Source organism: Bidens hawaiensis, unplaced genomic scaffold (assembly GCF_021521415.1).
Source record: "Bidens hawaiensis isolate Kalapana, Puna unplaced genomic scaffold, B.hawaiensis_p1.1 tig00001016_1, whole genome shotgun sequence".
Lineage (NCBI taxonomy): Eukaryota > Viridiplantae > Streptophyta > Magnoliopsida > Asterales > Asteraceae > Bidens > Bidens hawaiensis.
In genome coordinates, this window is record NW_027491059.1 from 1,943,121 (window position 1) to 1,965,000 (window position 21,880).

Sequence of the window (21,880 nt, forward strand, 5' to 3'; positions counted from 1 at the left end):
AAAACCTCCCAATTTTTAAACTCCAAAACTTTGAAACATATACTTATACACATTTATCATTTGGTTTATGTACAAACTTAAAAAAATAAATAAATAAATAAAAATTTCTTACTAACATCTCATTATCACTAACTCTAGGAATTCACAATCAAAAATCGAAATTTTATTTTATCTTTATACACCCTCATATTTATTTCCAATTACTTCAAACTCATTATATTTTCTTTATAAATTTTTTTTAGAATGCCTCCACAACGACGTCAACCACGCAAGAACTCCAACCGGCGTATGGCATCTTTCGTCGTCAAGCAAATGGCCGCTGTGATTCCTGAACTACTAGCCCAACTTCAAGCTACCCAACCTCCTCCCGTTGCACCTTCCGTTGTTGTACCCGTTGAACCCAAACCCGCATCCTATTCTTATAAACAATTTACCGGTGCTAACCCAACCAAATTCATCGGCACGAACTGTGCAACTACCTTGTTGCAATGGTTTGAGAAAATGGAGAGTGTGTTCCGACACAGCGAATGCCCCGAAGCGAAGAAAACTAATTTCGCTTCAAGCACGTTTGAGGAAACTGCTCTTACATGGTGGGGTAGTGTTATGCATCTCCAAGGGGCGAAAATTGCCATGGCGCTTCCATGGACTGAACTTAAGGAACTCATGATGAAGAAGTTTTGTCCCAAACACGAGCTCCAAAAGCTTGAAGCCAAATTTTGGGAATTGAAACAAGAAAGTGGTGATAATGCCGCTCACTCGCTCCGTTTTCATGAATTGAGCACCCTTGTACCTCATTTGGTTACCCCGCTCGAATGTAAAATCGACAAATACATCGGGGGTTTACCCATGCTAATTCGGGACTCAGTCATGAGTAGCAAACCTGAGAACCTTGAGGACGCAATTACTCTATCCGGTGCGCTATCGGAGAACCACGTTAAGGCGGGTACCCTAACCATCAAGAAGAAAAGTGATAAAAGCAAAACCGAACACGCGCCTCAAGCCAAAGTTGACCCACCACCTCAAGCCATCAACTACTCAAACTCTTCCCGCCACAACAACAAAAAGAAACCCAAACAAAGCCACCGAAACTATGCCGTTACCCAACCACAACCGCAACAACAACCCCAAGCTCCCCCACAAAATCGAAAACCCTATACCGGTACTTTTCCACTATGCAACAATTGTCAACTTCATCACCCATCTCACTTACCTTGTCGCCATTGCACCATTTGTAACCGATTTGGCCATCTAAATAACACATGTCGTTCCGCACAACGTACTCAACCCAACCAACCAAGAACAACTCCACAAAACACCCAAAACCGCTTTGCACCTTACCCACAAAACCCTCCTCAACAACTCCGAGCTTGCTTTAACTGTGGTGACCCAAATCATTTCCGCATCAATTGCCCACAACTCACTTTTGAAAACCAAGCCCAAACCGTAACCATACCCTACTATCAAACCCAAGCCTACCAAGTCCAAACCTACCGACCTCAACTTCCCCAACTCAATGCACCACTCATTCAACCCATGCAAGCCATCCAAGCACCTCCTCCTCCACCACCTCATGCACCTCAAGGAAATCCCGGTAACCAAGGACGAGCTTTTATGATGAATGCTAATCAAGCTCAAGTGGCAAACGATGTTGTGAACGGTATGTTTTTAGTGAACGAGCATTTGGCTTCTATATTATTTGATACGGGTGCCGATAGAAGTTTTATTTCATTAAAGTTTGAATCTACTCTTGCCGTACCTCGCACTAAGCTTTCTCGACCCTTTTCTGTCGAAGTCGCCAATAGAAATTCTATCACCATAAACTCGGTCATTCGTAATTGTTCTCTCACACTTTGTAAGCGTAAATTCTCCATCGATCTCATTCAGATGCAAATGGGAAGTTTCGATGTCATAGTAGGCATGGATTGGTTATCTTTGCACCGTGCCGAAGTCGTTTGTTATGATAAATTCATTCGGATTCCGCTTGTCAACGGTAAAACTCTCAAGGTCTACAGCAAAATGTTTCCTAAAAGGCTCAATCTCATGTCGTGTTCTCAATCGCAAAAATACTTACACCAAAAGTATGTTCCGTTCCTAGCCCAAGCGGTGGTAAAAGACCACAAGGAAAGAAAAATCCAAGATATCTCCGTTGTTTGTGATTTCCTCGACGTCTTTCCAGATGATGTTACCGGTCTTCCACCCATTCGTCCGGTTGAATTTCGAATCGATCTTGTGCCCGGCGCAATGCCCGTGGCCAAGGCTCCTTACCGTTTAGCTCCGTCGGAAATGCAAGAGTTATCAAACCAACTCGAAGAACTTTCCGACAAAGGCTTTATTCGTCCAAGCTCCTTTCCTTGGGGCGCTCCCGTCCTCTTCGTGAAAAAGAAAGATGGCTCGATTCGCATGTGCATCGATTATCGTGAACTCAATAAACTTACTATAAAAAATCGTTATCCTTTGCCACGAATCGACGACCTCTTCAATCAACTCCAAGGCGCAACGTGTTTCTCCAAAATTGATCTTCGATCGAGATATCATCAGTTGCGTGTTCGCGAAGAAGACATTCCAAAAACCGCATTCCGTACTCGATATGGACATTTTGAATTTTTGGTCATGCCCTTCGGGTTAACCAATGCACCTGCGGTATTTATGGATCTCATGAACCGTGTTTGCAAACCGTTTCTAGATAAATTCGTTATTGTCTTTATTGATGACATTCTCATCTTCTCTAAATCCAAAGCCGAGCATGAGCATCACTTGCGTTCCATTCTTGAACTCTTAAGGCAATAACAACTTTATGCCAAATTCTCCAAATGCGAATTTTGGTTGGAAGAAGTTCAATTTTGGGACATATTGTAAACGACAAAGGTATTCATGTTGATCCCGCTAAAATTGAGGCCGTTAAGGATTGGAAGACTCCATCAACTACCACGAAAATTCGATCCTTCCTAGGTTTGGCCGGATATTATCGGCGTTTCATTCGGAATTTTTCCAAGATCTCTTTACCCCTCACCTCCCTAACTCATAAAGGAAAACCATTCGATTGGGGATCCAAACAAGAAGAAGCCTTTAACACTCTCAAGAACATGCTTTGCAATGCTCTCGTTCTAACTCTTCCCGACGGAAACGACGATTTTGTTGTATTTTGCGATGCTTCTCATCAAGGTCTCGGTTGTATTCTCATGCAACGAGGTCAAGTCATCACTTACGCATCAAGGCAACTAAAGGTCAACGAGAAGAACTACACGACTCATGATCTCGAACTGGGTGCTATTGTTTTCGCTCTCAAAATCTGGAGACACTACCTTTACGGTACGAAATGTGTTGTGTTTACTTATCACAAAAGCCTCCAACATAATTTTGACCAAAAAGATCTCAACATGAGACAACGACGTTGGGCCGAATTACTTAGTGACTACGATTGCGAAATTCGCTACCATCCTGGTAAAACAAATGTTGTCGCCGATGCTCTTATTCGAAAGGTTAATGTCAAATCCGTTTTGCTCCTTAGCATCATTATTCAAACCGATCTTCAAATTCGTATCTTTCAAGCTCAGCGTACCTCCGTTGAAGAAGGCAACATGTATGATGAAATGTCGTGTGGAGCCGAACTGCAACTTGAAACCAAACCCGATGGTCTTTTGTACTTTCTCAATCGTTTGTGGGTTCCCGATCGCGATAACCTTCGTACTTGTATACTCGACGAAGCTCACAAGTCGCGGTATTCTGTTCATCCCGGTGCGGATAAGATGTACTTCGATCTTCGTGCTACCTTTTGGTGGCCGGGTATGAAAAAGGACGTAGCCTTGTATGTATCTAAATGTCTTACTTGCTCAAAAGTCAAAGCCGAACATCAAAGACCTTTTGGTCTACTCGAGCAACCACCGATTCCCGTTTGGAAATGGGAAGACATTGCTATGGACTTTATCACTAAACTACCCAACACCCAAAAAGGAAACGATAGCATTTGGGTGATTATCGATCGTTTAACCAAATCTGCTCATTTCATTCCGATCCGCGAGAAGCATTCTGTCGAGCAGCTTGCTCAAATCTATGTTTGGGAAATTGTGTGCCGACATGGTTTACCATTGACTATCATTTCCGATCACGATGCTCGTTTTACTTCTCATTTTTGGCTATCTCTTCAAGAAACCTTGGGAACACGTCTCGATCTTAGCACCGCTTATCATCCTCAAACGGACGGACAATCCGAACGTACGATTCAAACACTCAAGGATATGCTACGAGCGTGTGTTCTTGATTTCGGTGGGAATTGGGATTCCCACATCCCTTTCATTGAGTTTTCTTAAAATAATAGTTTCCCCTCTAGCATTGGCATGGCTCCCTTCGAAGCCCTCTACGGTCGAAAATGTCGTTCCTCGATTTGTTGGAACGAGATCGGTGAAGCTCAAATCACTGGTTCCGAACTGGTTCAAGAAACCAGTGACCGTATCGATCAAATCCGTAAAAATCTTCTGGCCGCTAGAAGTCGTCAAAAGAGTTACGCCGACAAACGACGGAAACCTATCGAGTTTAATGTTGACGACCTTGTCCTTCTCAAAGTATCTCCTTGGAAGGGGGTAGTTCGTTTTGGAAAGAATGGAAAACTAGCTCCTCGATTCGTTGGTCCTTTTAAAATTCTTAAACAGGTTGGAAAGGTGGCTTATCGACTCGAATTACCGGAAGAGCTTACCGGTGTTCATCCAACTTTTCATGTTTCGAATCTCAAAAAGTGTTTAGCCGAAGGTAATCTCCATATACCTCTCGACGAAGTACATGTCGATGAAACGATGATCATGGTTGAAAGACCTGTCGAAATTGTGGATCGAAACGAAAAGAAAACCAAACGTAGTCGCATCCGGTTAGTTAACGTTTGATGGGAATCACGGCGTGGCGCAGAGTTTACATGGGAACGAGAATACGCAATGAAAGAGAAGTATCCACATCTATTTGCCTCATCATCATCATCATCATAATTTCGGGACGAAATTTCCTAAAGTAGGGGATACCGTGACATCCCTCGATTTCGGGTCAAATGGTATTTATTTTGTATTTGTTTTTATGTTATAAACCGAACCGATTGATATCCCGAACATTTCAAATATATAAAATATTGGATTTTATGTTACTAAAACATTCCCGTTTGTCTAATTTGAAAAACCCCTTTTACGGATTCGAAAACGGACTTAAAACGCTCAAGATACATCAAAAACGAACTTCCGGACGTGAACCGACGTGCTGACCAGCAGTAGCCCCATTTTTTTTTTTTTTTGTTTTTTTTTTGTTGTTGTTTTGTGACTTGTCTTGACCCCTCTTGCATGCAAACCTTGATATCACACCCCATGCTTGACCCTTTCAACCCACCCTATATATACACCCCTATCCCCTTCATTAATCCTTGCTCATTCATCTTTTTCACTTCCAATTCTCAAGCATTCAAAGGTGTTCTTCATATTTTTTTGGCAGTTTGAGTTTCCAAAGTCAAACTGAATATAATCTTACATTATTATCAACTTGTTAACACTCATTTATACTTGAAGATTGTTATACAACATATATATAATAGCACCCTTTGTACCTTCGGTGGGCATTTCTCCGGTCTCGGTCGGTTAAGTGTTCGGCCCATAAGACAAAGCTACATGGAGGATTCGTAGTAGTCCTTGATTAGATATATTTTCCGCATCTAACTATCAAACTTGTTATACTTGTTTAACTTCTGCTCATCTTAGTTCTATTTTACATTTTGAGTTCCATGGTTATGGGTTTGTAGAGACTAGCCTCGGTTATTGCGTAAATAGCTCCAAACCGGAAGCCGAACTCTTGTTTACTAGTTTGTTTAAATAGTTGTATAAACATGTTTTATGTAAGATTTGAGTTTCTAAAATCGTTTTAATTAGTTCCATGGTTATGGGTTTGTAGAATCTAACCTTGGTCTTATCCCGAAACAAGATCCGAACCGGAAATCGAACTTTCGTTTAAAGACTTTGTTGTTGACTTTTTGTATGTAAAACTTTGGTATTATTATTTATAAATTATTTTACAAGTTCTATGATGTTTGGACATGTGGTAACCATTCTTGGCCTTATTCCAAGATAAAAACCGAACCAAACCAAACTAAGCCAAGTTTACTCGCTTAAGACACACAAGTGTGTTTTTAACCATTAAAGCTTATATATTTCTTTAAAAATACTTTATAAACTGATTTTAATTATTTTCACAAAGTACTTGGAATGTTGAATCCAACTTGATCTTATAACAAAGTTTGGACCGATTAAACCGAACACTCGCTTAACGGACGTTGTTAGTTCTAAAACAATAGAACTACATACTTGGTTAAGTCTCTTTAAGATTTATTGAGTTATCTCGTACATTTATTATTTTGGGAAAGTTGACTTTGGGTTTGGTCAAGTCACCAAGACCCGAACCGACCACCCGAACACTCGTTACAACCCGTTTTAGTATCTATATTATAAAGGGACTTGCTTTCTTGCATTTTTACCCACCTTATTACTTAACATAGGTTGAGTAAAATTAAGGGCTAGATACTTTAACCCGGTTTTGAGCAAACTTACATTTTTAAAGGACTATTATTATAATTTCTTAAATATTTACATTTTAAACCTTAAACTTTAAATTGTTTACATTTATTTTCGTTTAAAGACTTCCAAGACAACTTTTCTAATACAAGACTTCTTCTCCTTTAGGCTTCGTTCGTTAAACTCATCGTTCCGGTTAATCTCCAAATTATCAAATCTTTCAAGTTTATTACTTGGATGTGAGTACTTTCATCCCCCGTTTTCACTCTTTTATATTTTGGAGGTGACATTGCAAACTTATTCAAATCTAAATGATTTATACTTGAGTCTTAAACCACAAACTTTATTGTATACTTTACTTAAATAAATGCTCGATTTGGTGATTATATGCTTATATGCTTGAGTGCTAATGTGTTTACCGCTTTTGGATGGTTGATTCATAAATCCGAGTATATTTGGCATCCCCTTATAGAAAGGTGTCGTTAATGTATTCTTATTAACGATTTCTTACAAAATCCGAGTATATTTGGCATCCCCTTATAGAAAGGTGTCGTTAATGTATTCTTATTAACGTTTTCATTTGTCTAAATTGTTGCTATTATTTATTGTTTTGTATACAAGTTGTGGAATTTCATATTATATATCTATTGTTCAAAAACTATGAAATGGCTCACCAACCTTTGTGTTGACAAAATATATTTATGCAATGTTACAGGTTTGACTTTAGGTTGACTCGAGGACTTGAAGAAAAACGTTATCGAGGCTATTAGGATATTAGCAAAACAAACATTATATTATTTACTATGATTTGAATTCGGTTGTATGAACAAGTTATGTGACTCTTTGTGTTTTTATGAATTTAAATGAGTTGATTAAATATTGTCACTTAATAGTGTCGTGTGCGATGAACAATCGGTTGCACCCCGACGTTTCCGTCATGGTCGGGGTGTGACACTTCCGGTTTGATGGCCTAGGGTTTATGGTTAAGGCTAAGGATCTTAAGGTCTCATGTTTGAAACTTGATCACTTAAAGGGGGTTTTCCTCATAATAATGGGTTTCCTCCTTGATGACATTGAGTGAGTAAGGCCGAAACGTCAAGATCAGTATGGACAATTAACATCTCGTCTCAGAAAGGCTTACTCAGACATTGGGGTTGTAGTTCCAAAACGTTCAAAATAAAAAAAAAGGGTTGTATGTCATATGAAGTTCTTTTTAATGCTAGGGATCTTTAGAGTCTCATATTCAAAACTTGACTCAAAAGGGTTTTCCTATAATGATGGGTTTCCTCATTGATGACGTTATTGGGTGAGTTAGACAAAGCGTCAAAATCATTATAAACGATTGACATTCCATCTTAGAAAAATTAACTCAGATATTGAGGGTATAATTACGAAACATAGTTCAAAACTAAAAAAAAGGTGGTTGTATGGCATATGAAAGTTTTTCTTTTTTTAATATATTCGTCATATCCATTTGTTTCTTGGATAGCAACGGATTTGCGGACACAATGACATGGTTATGGCCTTAATTTATTCCTATCAAATAAAAAAAACCTAAAACTAATTGAAAAGTGTATAATGTAACCAAAACCGTGCATAGAAAAGAGAGTAAAACCCTACCAGTCACGTTCAAAAAATATGTTATGATTTTGTAATATATACACGATATGCGCGTAAGAATATTTACATGGTCCTTTGAGTGTAGTGCGCGCAACAGTTGGCATCTATAACCACTTAGATACTGTTTGTTTTTTCAGAGGTAATTGTCTGCAGTTTGCGGATCACATCTGCAGACATCTGTAGCAGAAGAGGTAGATCAAACATCTGCACTCTGCAAGAAGAAGACTGTTTGTTTTTTAACGTTTGCAGACTGCTAAAACTTTCAATATAAGTTGTATACCAAAAACACAAATTATCCAGCAACAATTAAAAATATATAAATCCAAATTTTATACCTCTAAACTAGCAAATTATAAAACTTGCATTAACAATTTTCCACGTGAATGTTTTTTCCTCCAAAAGTTTCTTCAATTGTTTACGAAAGTAGATAGTTCATACATAATGAATGAAATGAGCCAAAGCTCAAGCTTAAAACAACTCACAAGCCGATAACATAAACCTAAACTTTCTACAAATCTTTTTCAACTAAACACTTTCTATAGACTTTTTATAATCCTTGACTTTCTACAAACTTTTTTCAATTAAAAACTAATAATACTTTGAACAATTATGCAAATTATAATTGAACAAAAAAAAACTAATCAATTAACAACTCAATTGAACAAATCAATTAACAAGAATTCAATTAACAAAAACTTAATAACTTAATTGATATCTGATGGAAATAATGAGTTTAGAAGAGGTTGGAAGACTATGGTCCAAGTCTGCACCATGAAGAGGGCGCGCAGACGTTTTTTAATGAAATGTCTTCGAAAAAACAAACAGTCTGCAGAGGGCAATGTCTGCGCGTGGTTTGCACGCTGCAGACAAAAGAGGCTAGGAAGATTTTTTGTAAAAAGACAAACACCACCTTAGTTGCATAAGGGAAAACCTCAATAGAAAATTTATTGATAGTTACAAATTGTTGCTACTTATAACTGTTATCAGTTTAGTACTGCTCTTAGTTACCACTAAGGTGCTGTTTGTTTTTTTGAAAAAGTCCGTGCATGCTCTTTTGTCTGTGCCGCACAGACCACGTTGCAGACTGTTTGTTTTCTCGAAAACATTTCATTAAAAACGTTTGTGCAAGCTCTTCTTGGTGCAGACTTGGCTCATCCACTTCTGAGATCTTCTAAGGTCTGCAAAGGGTTAAACACCACACCCTACCAACACCGTCTGCCACCACCACCACCCACCGTCTGCCACCACCACCACCACCGTCCAAGTTCGATCTTCACTTGTGTCACTTGATAAGGATATTGACAATGAAGGATTTGAGCTAGTCTTGTGAGGTTGTCAATTCGGATCTCGAGCCTATCCAAGTTTTCGTCCCACTGTGTGTTACGCCAAAGAGTTCTGCTTTTATGGCGACACAACGATTGTCAAGTGGCATCCGGCGGTATGGTTTCCCAAGGGAACGCTCAAGCCAAACTCTGAAGCCAGTGTGGGACCGGCTAAGACAACATAGTCTGGCCAGAGTGGGGCAACGAGACCCTCTGAATTAGGAAGTACGGTGACCTAAACACCCAGAAAAAATGTCGTTTAGGAAAAAATTAATATCCAAATCCACCAAAACATTATAGTAATAGAGAGATGTGGGGAAGACTATGCATAGAATTGGACAAGCCACATATTAGGTGTCACCCTTAAATCAATATCCATAGACAAAGCGGACAAGTAAATTCAACGGCCAAGTAGCACACCCATATGAGGTGGACCACCCTTAAAACATATTAATTATTCATTCTTCACATTTTTTTTAATTAATCATTTTTTTACTCAAGCATAATCTATAATGCTAGAGATAACCTTAGCGTTTACTTCCTACGCCAATGTGACATATATGCATCCTATGCAATGTTTTGAAAAATCGGATCTCGCTTTCAGGTTCACTTATCGGACAAGTTGAACCAGTTTCAAGTCGTGAACAATGTGATAAATAGTGTAATAATTGAAAAATATAAAATGTGTAGCGTAATAAAATTGAATAAAGATATATAGAAAATAGAAGTTTAAAAGTGTATATATTCTTCACCCTGGATAAACACCTCTATACTCCCGCATTGTAGCATATTTCCATGCTAACAAAAATGTTGCATCAACAACTAATATATAAGCACAACGAGTATTAATATATTATTATAAGTAGTAGTAGTATTTAGTAACAAAATTTCAAAAAAACGACATAATAACAATATATATTCAACAAGTGGTACATATCATAACAACAAAGAGATTAAATATATCATTTAACTTCTTTTACTAAGAGTTTGTGTTCAATCCTTCAACAAAAACTGTGAACTTATGAAGAAAACAATAATAGCATTCAGATGTTTAATTATGGAATAATTAAAGAATATATATAACATTAATTCTCTTCTCATAGACGGTATACATTATTTACATATTAAAGCATGTAAAACGGGCACTAGTGTCCGAGGTCATTGATCTACATGGCGCGGACAGCGGACCTAAGGCAAGCAAACCCCTACCGTTCTAGAGTGAAGTTTGTAGATGGCAGGTTTGTGATACAAACCTTGGAACAAAGGTGCAAGGTGGCCCCCACTGTTAGTTCATCTCATACATTTTTGCATATATTATTTATATACATATATTAAGTATCATTTTAACAAGGTTTGTAGATGTTTATTGTTGTGAGAAAAAATAGGTTTTTAAAAAAAATTGAAATCCATAGAGAAACTGATGTAACAATTTGTAAAGGTTTGTTGTTATGAATGATCTTAATTTCAGATGAATCTATTTTCCAAGAAAGTTTTTTATGATCTACTAGAAAAATCAAAGTGAAAAGACATGCAATAATACAAAGTAACAAAACTAAATCCAATACATATCCTAGCCCATCCTATCTAAGACATCTGGGGCCGGCCCATAAGGCCCACTCAGTAATTAGCCTTCAAAACCTTTTTATGGCACATAAAAACGTCACACAAGAAACTATATAGAAACTAATGCTATTTTGTGTGTACCTAATCACTACTTAATATTTATAAAAATTAATGACTGATTTTGACCATCTACCCTTATATATAGTTTGTGTTATAATTTGATTTCATGTACAAGGCAAAATGCTTTGATTTTGTTTGTCACAAAGTAGGTCACTATATTAGATGGCCTGAATTGATATATCTAGAAGTAATTAATGAAGTAAAGGAACCAAATAATATTCATAAGATGGCTATATCCAGACATCTAAGACCCACAAAATTAGAAAGCGAAATAAGAGCCAAATACAATGAACAAACACACAAGGGTGAGTGATACCAACAGTAAACAATTGTAGCCTTAATTAATTCATTTAATGTAATAATACAAAATACAAATGATAAATAAATATGGACTGATATTTCAAATGAAAACAAACACTAAATTTTTAATCGTACATACGTGCTCATAAATCATCATGTTTTTCATGTTCTTCGATTCTTGATCAATCTAATCGATCCACAGCCCTCGATTCTCGATAATGATCACTCGAGACGTAGCAATAATTTGCATTATTCACATGAAGTTAAGTAATTATTCGCTTTGCTGATGATGATGAAATAAATCTCCATGCATGCATTAGAACTTCATACACTATATAAAACAGGTTAAAGATTACATATGTTAGCATCTAGTGTTATATTTATATAGATTAAAATCGATATTATTATCGATTATAATGATAATTTATGTACCATGATTAATGAAAAGAATTCAAGTTATTGCTGAGAGCAAAACCATTGTCAAGTTTTAATCTTTGTTCATTCACATCCCACAGTTGATGTCCATTTCCCTGAAAAAATAAATTATTTACATAAAATAATAATAATAATAATAATAATAATAATAATAATAATAATAATAATAATAATAATAATAATAATAATAATAATAATAATAATAATAATTTTATTATATTTGCTATTTGTGACATATCATGAGTTTGGAAAGATACCTGGGATAGCATATTTGACATCTGTGATTGTTGAAACAACAGTGAACTAGTTGATGCTGAACCCTCAATCATTTGTGGCAGGTGGTTGTAGTTATCGTTCGTCGGAGCAAAGGTGGCGGCTCCACCGTTGGAACTACACCGGTGTACACTTGGCATGATCGGTAGAACCATGCTACTCATATTCTGTACATATGTAACATATCATTAAAACATGTAGTTTTAATACATTTTTTTTAAATAAAATAATCCAACAAAACCTTATTTTATGTATTAACTAATTAATAATTACCTCATCAGGTTTTAGCATGAATGTATCCATATCCACTCCAAAGTCATATAACATGGGATTTACAGTAGCAAGCTTCATGGAAAGAAACTGAAATTTTGCATGGTAATTTATGATCAGCAAACCAAGTTTATTTTATTTTATTAAACTAAAATAGCTAAATTAATGTGTAGGATAAAATTGGAATATATATATATATATATATATATATATATATATATATATATATAGGCAAAGTATAGAATGAAAACCCACTTGAGTTGTGAAAACCCGCGAAAACCCTAGGTAATATCGTTTTTTTTTTTTTTTGTTACATGTAATATATGTTGTAACATTTAATACAAAACATCGAAACATTAAAAAAAATTGTTTTGCTATTTTTTAACATTTTTTTACTAATTTTTTTCAATGTTTTTAGGATAGAGAAAAAGTTATATTTATGTTAACATTTTTTATTAACTTTAATTGTGAACCATAAGATTTAATCTTTAATTAAAAACATGTGGTTGAAAATGAGTTTCTAGAATTTTCATAACTCAAGTGGGTTTATATATATATATATATATATATATTTATTTATTTATTTATTTATACCTCAACTTGATTTTGTAGGAACTGGACATAATTAATAATTTCATCCAACATAAGGGCCTTTCCAGTTACCTGCATTTCAATCAACCCACATGAAATTGTCAGATTATATATTATTATTGTGATTCTAGTTTATTAATATAAGTCAATCTCTTATAAATAAATAAATAAATAATATATAAATAAATGACAAAGACAGAAAGAAGACCAATTACCTTATCACAACCTGGAACTATGGCTTGCAACAGCTTCATCCTTTCACTTATCTTCTCTCTCCTCACCTGAAAATTTATGTATTTGTATGTTATTATTAAAAAAAATGGGAGGGTATAAATGGAAATTGAAATATGGAAATGTGGACAATGGGTACCCTTTCGGCAAGGCTATGGCTATCAGTAGCTTGGCCTCTTCTTGCTCTAACATGAATGTACTCAACTGCCCCTTCTTCTTTGGAAGAACCACCTTTTTTTGTATTCTTTTTCTTTTTTTCCTGTTGATAATCATTGGTTTTCTTTGGCTTCTTCAGTTTGTTGCTTGTATCCTTTCATAAAGTATTTATCAAAAATTATTTTTAAACAGTTTAGAATGAATGTTAAGCAAATTAAGGGTAATGCTACAGTTACACCATCCCTGTCTGATTTCACACTATAAAATAGCTATTCACACTTAGATGGTCATTTTGAGTAAAAATGTCAAACCTTAAAAATTATTAGTTAGAATTGTCGTTCGAACAATATCCGAATGGCTGTTCTGACCATAGAGAGTCAGCTTTGATAATTTTTGGCCAAAACGAACGTATGACCTTTATCTACACAGTCGCTTAAAACAATGTGGGATATTAAATGTTAGACGGTGTGTGTATAGCTAACCCTTTACGCATAAGTTAAAAAGTAATTAATTAAGTGAAGTATATACTTTAGATTGAGCTTGATTCAAAGAAGACATTTGGTTGTTGTCCTTCCTCTTTTTGGCCAACAACTCATTACCACTCTCAACTTTGTGATCATCAAGAACCATTGACATTGAAGAAGAATCTGGGCTTTGTAGCTGATGGAACTGAGGGAACCATGTGGTGGTGGAGGTAGGATTTGGAATGAAAACTGTAGGATCAAGAAGATAAGATTGGTGTTGCTGGTATGAAAAGGCAGCCATTTCTTTTACTTGAATTCGGGTGTTTGGAGTTAATATTTTGGAACAAAAAGATTGAAACTTGATGATTGCAAGAATGGAAAAGAAAATGTGGGACTATGATGATCCAGGAGTCCAGGTATATATACAAAATGAGGAGAGAAAAAATAGAAACAACTAGATTGAGGGCCAAAGGTTCCCCATAATGTCTTTAATGCTTAAACCATGTCAACTAAAATATTATTATTTTGAGTGAAATTATAAATAAGGAAATAAACTGATGATCATAGAGAAGTAGTGGATGGTCAATAACTGAAAATAAGAAATCATTACTTAGAGCATCAATATCAATATAACATCAGCCCTACATCAAATTTAAACTTTCTTGTTAAACACTTATTTTATTCTATAAAAATCATACATACGTACTACCTACGTACACACATATGGGAGATTTGATCGTGGTCCCACAATCAAGGTCCATTGATGGATAACATATCCTCACAACCTACAAACTTACGCCACAACAATGAAAGTGCGCCACCTATCATCCTCCTTGAGCCAAACCCACCAACGCCCTTCATCTAATGTGGAAGATAGCATACTAGAGTGCAACGGATGCACCGTTGTAGGCTTCAAGTTTGAAGACAAAGTCTGGATACACGAACTAGGTGTGGACTTACAATGGTGGGGCCCTCAATCACATACGTGCACGCGCATATATATATATATATATATATATATAACTTTTTATAAGGTTTGTGAATGTTTGTGCTGTGAAGAAAAAATGGGGAATGCACAATTTTTTCAGCCTAGTGAATAACCACAATATGTATAAAATATTTTATTTAAACAAAATAATGTATAAATAAATACATTTTTAAAAAGTCTAGATATAAACATTATTTATTTTTATTTTAAATAAAGTATATACTTATATTTGTTTTGTTAAAGAAATGTATTTTCATTTTAATTTACATTTTATATTATTTCTTAATTTATTAATAATATTATTATTATTTTTAATTTAGGGAAGTTAGAGACGACATGCGATGATGTGATACTTATGTGAGATAGAGTATGATCTTAGGGAAGTTATGAACAACATTGTGTACGCTAACTATATGATCAAACCTAACCAACAATGTAATATTGTTCTATAAAAGTATCAATAGTTTAAAGGGTTAATTACTTTGGATAGGTTTTATGATTTATATGAAATTAGTGGATTTGTCTAAGTTTATATCTTATATAATTGGATTTAGCTTTTAAAACTTGTATACATATGGTAAATGGTTCTTTTTTGAAAAGAACATTTAAAATGGACATTAAGACCTCTCATATGTGCACGTTTCTTATTTCTTTATAACAAGCACTTCAAATAGACACACTGCCTCTCTCCTAGCTTCGTTCAATGTCGACCCCCACCAGCACTTGCATGTATGTGTTCTTTTGCAGATTTCCAACTTTTCTCTATTCTATCTCCAACCGACGTCACAAATTTACGCATTAGATATGGTTTGTGAAGTCAGAAAAGGGGTTGACGTATTCACCTTAACATTGGATTAAAGTCTATACTTGTTTCGACTTTGGGGTTGATTTGTTTCAACTTTGGGATTGATTTGTCTGCGTTAACACTGATGATTTAGGTCTTAATTTTATCTAGAGTTAAGTGTCATTTTAGTACATATGGTCTGTCTAATAACGCAACTTTAGTATCGTCTTTGAATTTATTGCAAGTGGCTACCTCACGTTTCTAAAACTTACAATTTTTGTACTTTTTTCTAACCCCGTCTATTTTGTCCATTAAGTCAGGGGCAAATTAGTAATTTCGATTATTTTATTTATTTTCTCTTTTAGCTAAGTGACATTTTCATACATGTGGTTAGTTCAATTACGTAACTTTATTACCTTTTTTTAATTTATTGCAACTAGATACTTTGATTGTCTTTGGATAGACAGACAAACAAAGAGAGACATTACTTATTACAATTAAAAGATTATCTCTAACCCTAAATGAGCATATCAACCCCCCTCCCCGCGCTCATTGATCCTTCATACACTAACCACTGTTCATCTTCAAGTTCAATGAATTACGATATATTATTTCATCAATGTGATTCGTCAACCGTCATTCATCTACAAGTTCAATTGATGTTATACTAAGAGGTGCGAAGTTGTGTGATTGTTATTTGGCTTGATCCTCCTATGTGTTAAAGAGCTACTGTTATCATACCCGAACTTCTAGAAAAAAAATCAATGCACATAAAGAAAATGCAAGAAAAATGGCCAAGATGAACTCGGATCATGAGCTACTAGAAGTAAATTGGCAATCAAGAACAAAAGGCTAAAATTATGTTATACATTTCATGGCTGTATTTCATCTTCTATCATGTATTTAGTTATCTTTTAATTATAATATGTAAATGTAATATATAATGTCTCTTTTGGTTTGTCTATCTATCCAGAACAAATCAAAGTATCGAGTTGCAACAAATTCAAAAAAACATACTAAAGTTGTATAATTTGTCACACCCCAACCTAAGGCGGAAATGTCGGGATGTGATCCGATTGCTCACAGCTCGAAGATACTATCATAATATAAATGTGACAATATCTAATTAATTATTTTATTTCAATTATATACACAATATCCAAATACAATAAACAATTTAAATATACAAATATAAGCTCAAATAAAGATTAACTTGATTATATCCTAAGGTCTTGTCTACATGTCCAACTTCAATCTTCAATACAAGCAACCTGCATATGCGTATAAAATGGAGTTTTGTCAACATAAAGTTGAGTGAGAATATCACCAGTTTCGACACAACAATATAAATAAGCATGATGTGATAAGTGCGGTAAATATAATCAAAACACAAACAAGTATGTGGACCGTTGCCAAGCGAATCGGGTGTTGGTCACCAGCAGAAACACCCGCTATATGATTGATTGAATAGTAATCCCAATATACGAATGCTTGAATAGCAACCCAAGTAAGCAAGTAGCACGCATGTTTGATTAAATCACTCACAATAACACGTATGCATTTGTTTGAATATATATATATATATATATATATATAGTATGAAATATGGATACGTATGCATATGTCCCCAAAACGTTTATAAAACTTGGTAAAATAGGGGAATGATAAACTCACCTTAGATTAAAGACAAACGAATATAAATACGATTAAGCGAGTCGTCCACTACATGTCAAACGATATAAACAATTCAGAATCTAAGATTTTAGGATATGATAATATAAATAAAAATGAACTCGTTGCCGCTGGAATCAATCTAAACGGATGTTTAGAATTCAAGTTATGTTTGTTTTAAGATTTAAGCGAGCTGGTACTGGCCAGAATCCGAACAGTGATTCGGAAGTCGGGTTTTGGTCAGTAGCCTTAATATTTCGTTACGAGAATAAAAGTCTTCTGGACCGAACGTTGAATCCCAACAGAAGTATGAGAAAATGTTAAGTCAAACTAGTTGACTATTTTGTCCTTTTTAAACGATTTGACCAGTCAACACCCTTCATCCACCAAAATTGATTGAAGGTTATTGACTAGGGAATATATATGAACAATTTCACAGTTTACAACTTACCCGGAAAGTGAAAGAATCAAGTGATATGATGAGTCAAAGGTCCATATTCATGCAAAGTCAAATGAACAAGCATTGTATCTTCAACGAATAAGCAAAAACCGAAGGATTTGATGATGATCAGAGGTGAGAGGGCTCCTCTAGGGTTTGGTAAAGTGTTATGGTAGAAGATTAGGGGTTGCTTATATAGGAATAGCAATAACGAACCATTTTTGGAAGATTTACTCGTTTATGTAATAAAATACGATTTTAATGAGAATATCTATGAAATAAACCAGAGATTTCGTGCTTGATCAATAATTTAAGAGTATGGACTTGTATTTTGGTTAATATCCCTTTCTTGGACCATAATTTACTCGATTTAATCCTAAAATAAGCGATTTACATGCTTAAAACGAACTAAGAAACGAAATAAACGATCTGATAAGAACCTCCATAGCACCACATGGCGGGGGAGAGGCTTCAAACCATGTGGTGCTCCGGCCTCCTAAGGGGGAGTTTCATATTTTGACAGTTTTGGTCCTTGTGGTTTTAGAAATGGATAATTAATGAATCTTTTATACATAAATTAAGAATTAAACATCTTTTAAAGTATGAAAGGCCTAAAGTGAACATATGGAAACTTAGTTACTCCTAAAACATTTGATATTTATTAATAATAAAGATCTAAAATGTTTCCGGTCGGGCTAAACGTAAACGAATACGGGTTTGAAAAATCCTAAATGTTACATAATTGAACAAACCACAGGTATGAAAATGACATTTAGCTCAAAAGAGAAAATAAAAAAATAATCAAAATTACTAATTTACCCTTAACTTAACGGAAAAAAATACACGAGGTTAGAAAAAAGTACTAAAATTGCAAGTTTTAGAAAAGTGAGGTAGCCATCTGCAATAAATTCAAAGACGGTACTAAAGTTGCGTAATTAGACAAACCACATGTACTAAAATGACACTTAACTCTATTATCCAGCAATGGATTTGAAATTGCATACGTATTTGTTGTAGTTTTATAACTCACACGCCTTGAATATATCTTATGAGTTGTGTTCACTTTCAAAGTTTTAGATTGAAATATTTTAATGGTAGCTTATCAAAAATTCTATCGAACATAGAAACACAAACAATATGGTTCAAGAATTAGATCAAAGACATTTCTTATAGAAGATGAAACATCAAAGCATTTTAATCGGTGGTTATTATTATCGATAGTTACATAGTGGAACCACTACAATTCAATAGCCACTCACAACCTAATTATTTTTGGCACTAGTGCTAACATTGATGACCATTTTCATTGATGAACTAAATTGCTGTTGGTAAGTAGTACCTTCCTATTAATGATTACCGGCAATACTCAGTTATGACTATGATTAGTTTCCATGCATTTTCCGTCAATCACTATATGTGCTACTGTTAACTGCGCAGCGAGACCTCTAGGGGCTCTGCCCTTTAGACCCCGTATAGGGGTTGTTAGAACTTAGAACCACAGGTTCGTTTGTGCATGAAATAAATATTCTTGAACAAGCTTATACTCTGCACCTCCTTAATCATACCGATGTTTAATATTATTTCCCTTAGTCTTTAAGTAAATCCAGCTATAGTTAAATTATCATCATGGCACTAAAAACTCAACCACTTGTATAAAAACCAATTAGGGTTATGCTTAAATACAGCTAACCACTAATACGCTCATTAACATAAGGCCATGGGGTATACTCTTACCTTCTTAATTCCACGTAAACACCACATCACTCATTTTTCTCGCTTTAACTCCATCTCACCCAAAGGAAATAGTTTAATTCTTTTAACTCCATCTCACCCCTATTAATTGTTAATTTAATATATCGTTCTTAGCCGTTTAACCCGTGTAAAGCATAATCCATGGCCCTTTTTAACAAATATAATACAAGTGAGGAGTGGTTTAATCCATCTTTAAAGTGCCACGTCATTTTAATTTATGTTGAGATTAGAGTATACCCCATTGCCTAAACTCATACATTTGAGTTGTGGTGGCCAAACAAATATGGTGTGCAACACAAGTTATCTAATAGACACCATATTAGGAATCGATATTATTCCCTGTAATTGTTTCGTTTAGTTGTATGTTATCTTTTGAATGAAGCAATTACATGGAACTAGCATAAAAACCGGATAACCAAACCGACCTGAAAACTGAACAATAACCGAACCGGTTTGAACCCAATTTTACAAAAGCCGGTTTTGAGTAGCTATAAACCGCCAGGTTAGGAACCGGTTAGATTAAAACCGATTGAACCGGGTTGCCTATGTATGTCTGCGTGCAAATTTCATTAATTGCTCATGTATCCATTTAAAGCTCATTTATAAAGTGTGCCGTTGCAAAGTGATTTAGAATAAATCAATTAGTGCTAAATTAGCTCAAATTTGTTTTGGAAACCGTTCTTATAATTAAATAGAAATTTTAAACCTATTTAATGTATTCATGATATAGATGGAAACGCCCGTAAGTACAATATAAACAGCTCAAATTAGCTTTGGAATTTTAATGCAACAATTTATTAGAGATATACATACAATATATGATATATATTAAAAGACATTTTAGAGATAATATATATTAAAAGATATTCTAGAGATATTATGTTATTTGCATTTGATTTGTAGTGTTTGCATAATAATATTGTAAGTATATCTCTAACTAGGTTAGTATCCCATGTAATACACGGGTTGGATAGATAATATTTTGATTTTAATAAATGAATATAAAGATTTATAAAGTCGAATTTATTACAAATTACAGAAGAAAAATAGAATCATGATGAACTTATCATAAATCTAAAAAATTGTTTATATATGATTGTACATGCCTAGCTGGTAGTACCTGAATTATATAAGAAAAGAATATCATTAATCAAATATTTCGATTCATAAATGGTATAAAAAAACAAATCTATTAACATGTTTTTCATATAAAGTCTCTCGTGATACATCATAACCCTAAAGAAACTTGATCCTATTTAAAAAGTTTCTAAAGGTGTATCTGCTTATGCTAGAAACATTAAATTAACTTGGTTCTATTTAAAAAGTTTGTAGAAGTGTATCTGCTTATGCTAGTAACATAAATTATATATGTTTGTTTTACAAACAAAATATGAGAGTCTACCAAAAAGATAATCAGATGATTATGATAAGTGGATAAACCAATATATTCTTAACAAAAAAGTTACTCATGCTTACTACGAAATACATATGATTATCCATAAATAAATACGTCTATTTATTTTAATTATATACTCTTTACAAGAAATAATGTACGTTAACTTTGCAGATAAGTTAGTTACACAAATAAGAAATAATATATAGATCTGTAACACTGTTTCGTTTACGATATAAAAAAACAAATTATTACACAGTTTATCAGTTAAATCAACAAAGTATACATGTTCTACAAATGCATCATTATTGGTTCTCAAAATTAGTCATAAACGTAACATTTACATCAAATTTATTAATAAAGTCTAATCAAATGCGGATGAAGAACACATTTGCTTGTATTCTTTTTACTTGAGATAATACTTATAGATATATGGTATATATTTAAATGCTGGGTGGTTTAACTGTTTAAACTCCACCTTGTAATAAGTTTCTCTAAATGCACGTAACATGTTACCTTTTTTATATGATAACAACAATTCATACACGTATACAAATACAAGATAATTATAGATAAATGCATACCAAAAGATTTGTAGACTAAGGTAATTGTTAAGGTATAGTTTCTATAGAGGTAGGGTAGCAAACGTGACCCGTAAGCCCAAGAAAGTGCTCCACAGATCATCAATAGCACCCGTGGGTCATTAATGGTACCCGCAGAAGAAGATCCGCGGATCACAAGAAGCTCCACACAAAGAAGAAACTATAAGGAGTCCTTACGTGGCAAGGAAGACCAATTGTAACTATATGTTTCTAGAAGATCGCCATAACATTTCCTGACATGGACGTTAGCAAATGAAAGAAATTGGACAGTTGGACACCTGATAACAATTGTAGCATTGTTACTTTTCAAACCCGAAAACCGACCCATTTAAAATTTTTGGTTTGTTTATAAAGATATGGTTAGTTTCATTTG

The 21,880-nt window shown here is 34.5% G+C and overlaps 2 protein-coding genes across 2 annotated transcripts in view; one reads left to right on the top strand and one right to left on the bottom strand.

Moving 5' to 3' along the window:
• Positions 1 to 21,880, top strand: part of LOC143551563 (V-type proton ATPase subunit C-like) — a 131,499-nt gene that overhangs the window by 21,297 nt on the left and 88,322 nt on the right. The gene's annotated exons all lie outside the window — the stretch shown is intronic.
• On the bottom strand, positions 11,400 to 14,362 carry LOC143551553 (transcription factor BC1-like). Its single transcript, XM_077041960.1, has 8 exons — positions 13,943 to 14,362; positions 13,398 to 13,568; positions 13,243 to 13,308; positions 13,031 to 13,099; positions 12,440 to 12,526; positions 12,151 to 12,333; positions 11,891 to 11,988; positions 11,400 to 11,789 (listed from the first exon to the last, which is right to left on the bottom strand). The coding sequence occupies exons 1-7, from the start codon at positions 14,177 to 14,179 to the stop codon at positions 11,896 to 11,898; spliced, it is 906 nt and encodes a 301-aa protein (XP_076898075.1). The 5' UTR covers positions 14,180 to 14,362; the 3' UTR covers positions 11,400 to 11,789; positions 11,891 to 11,895.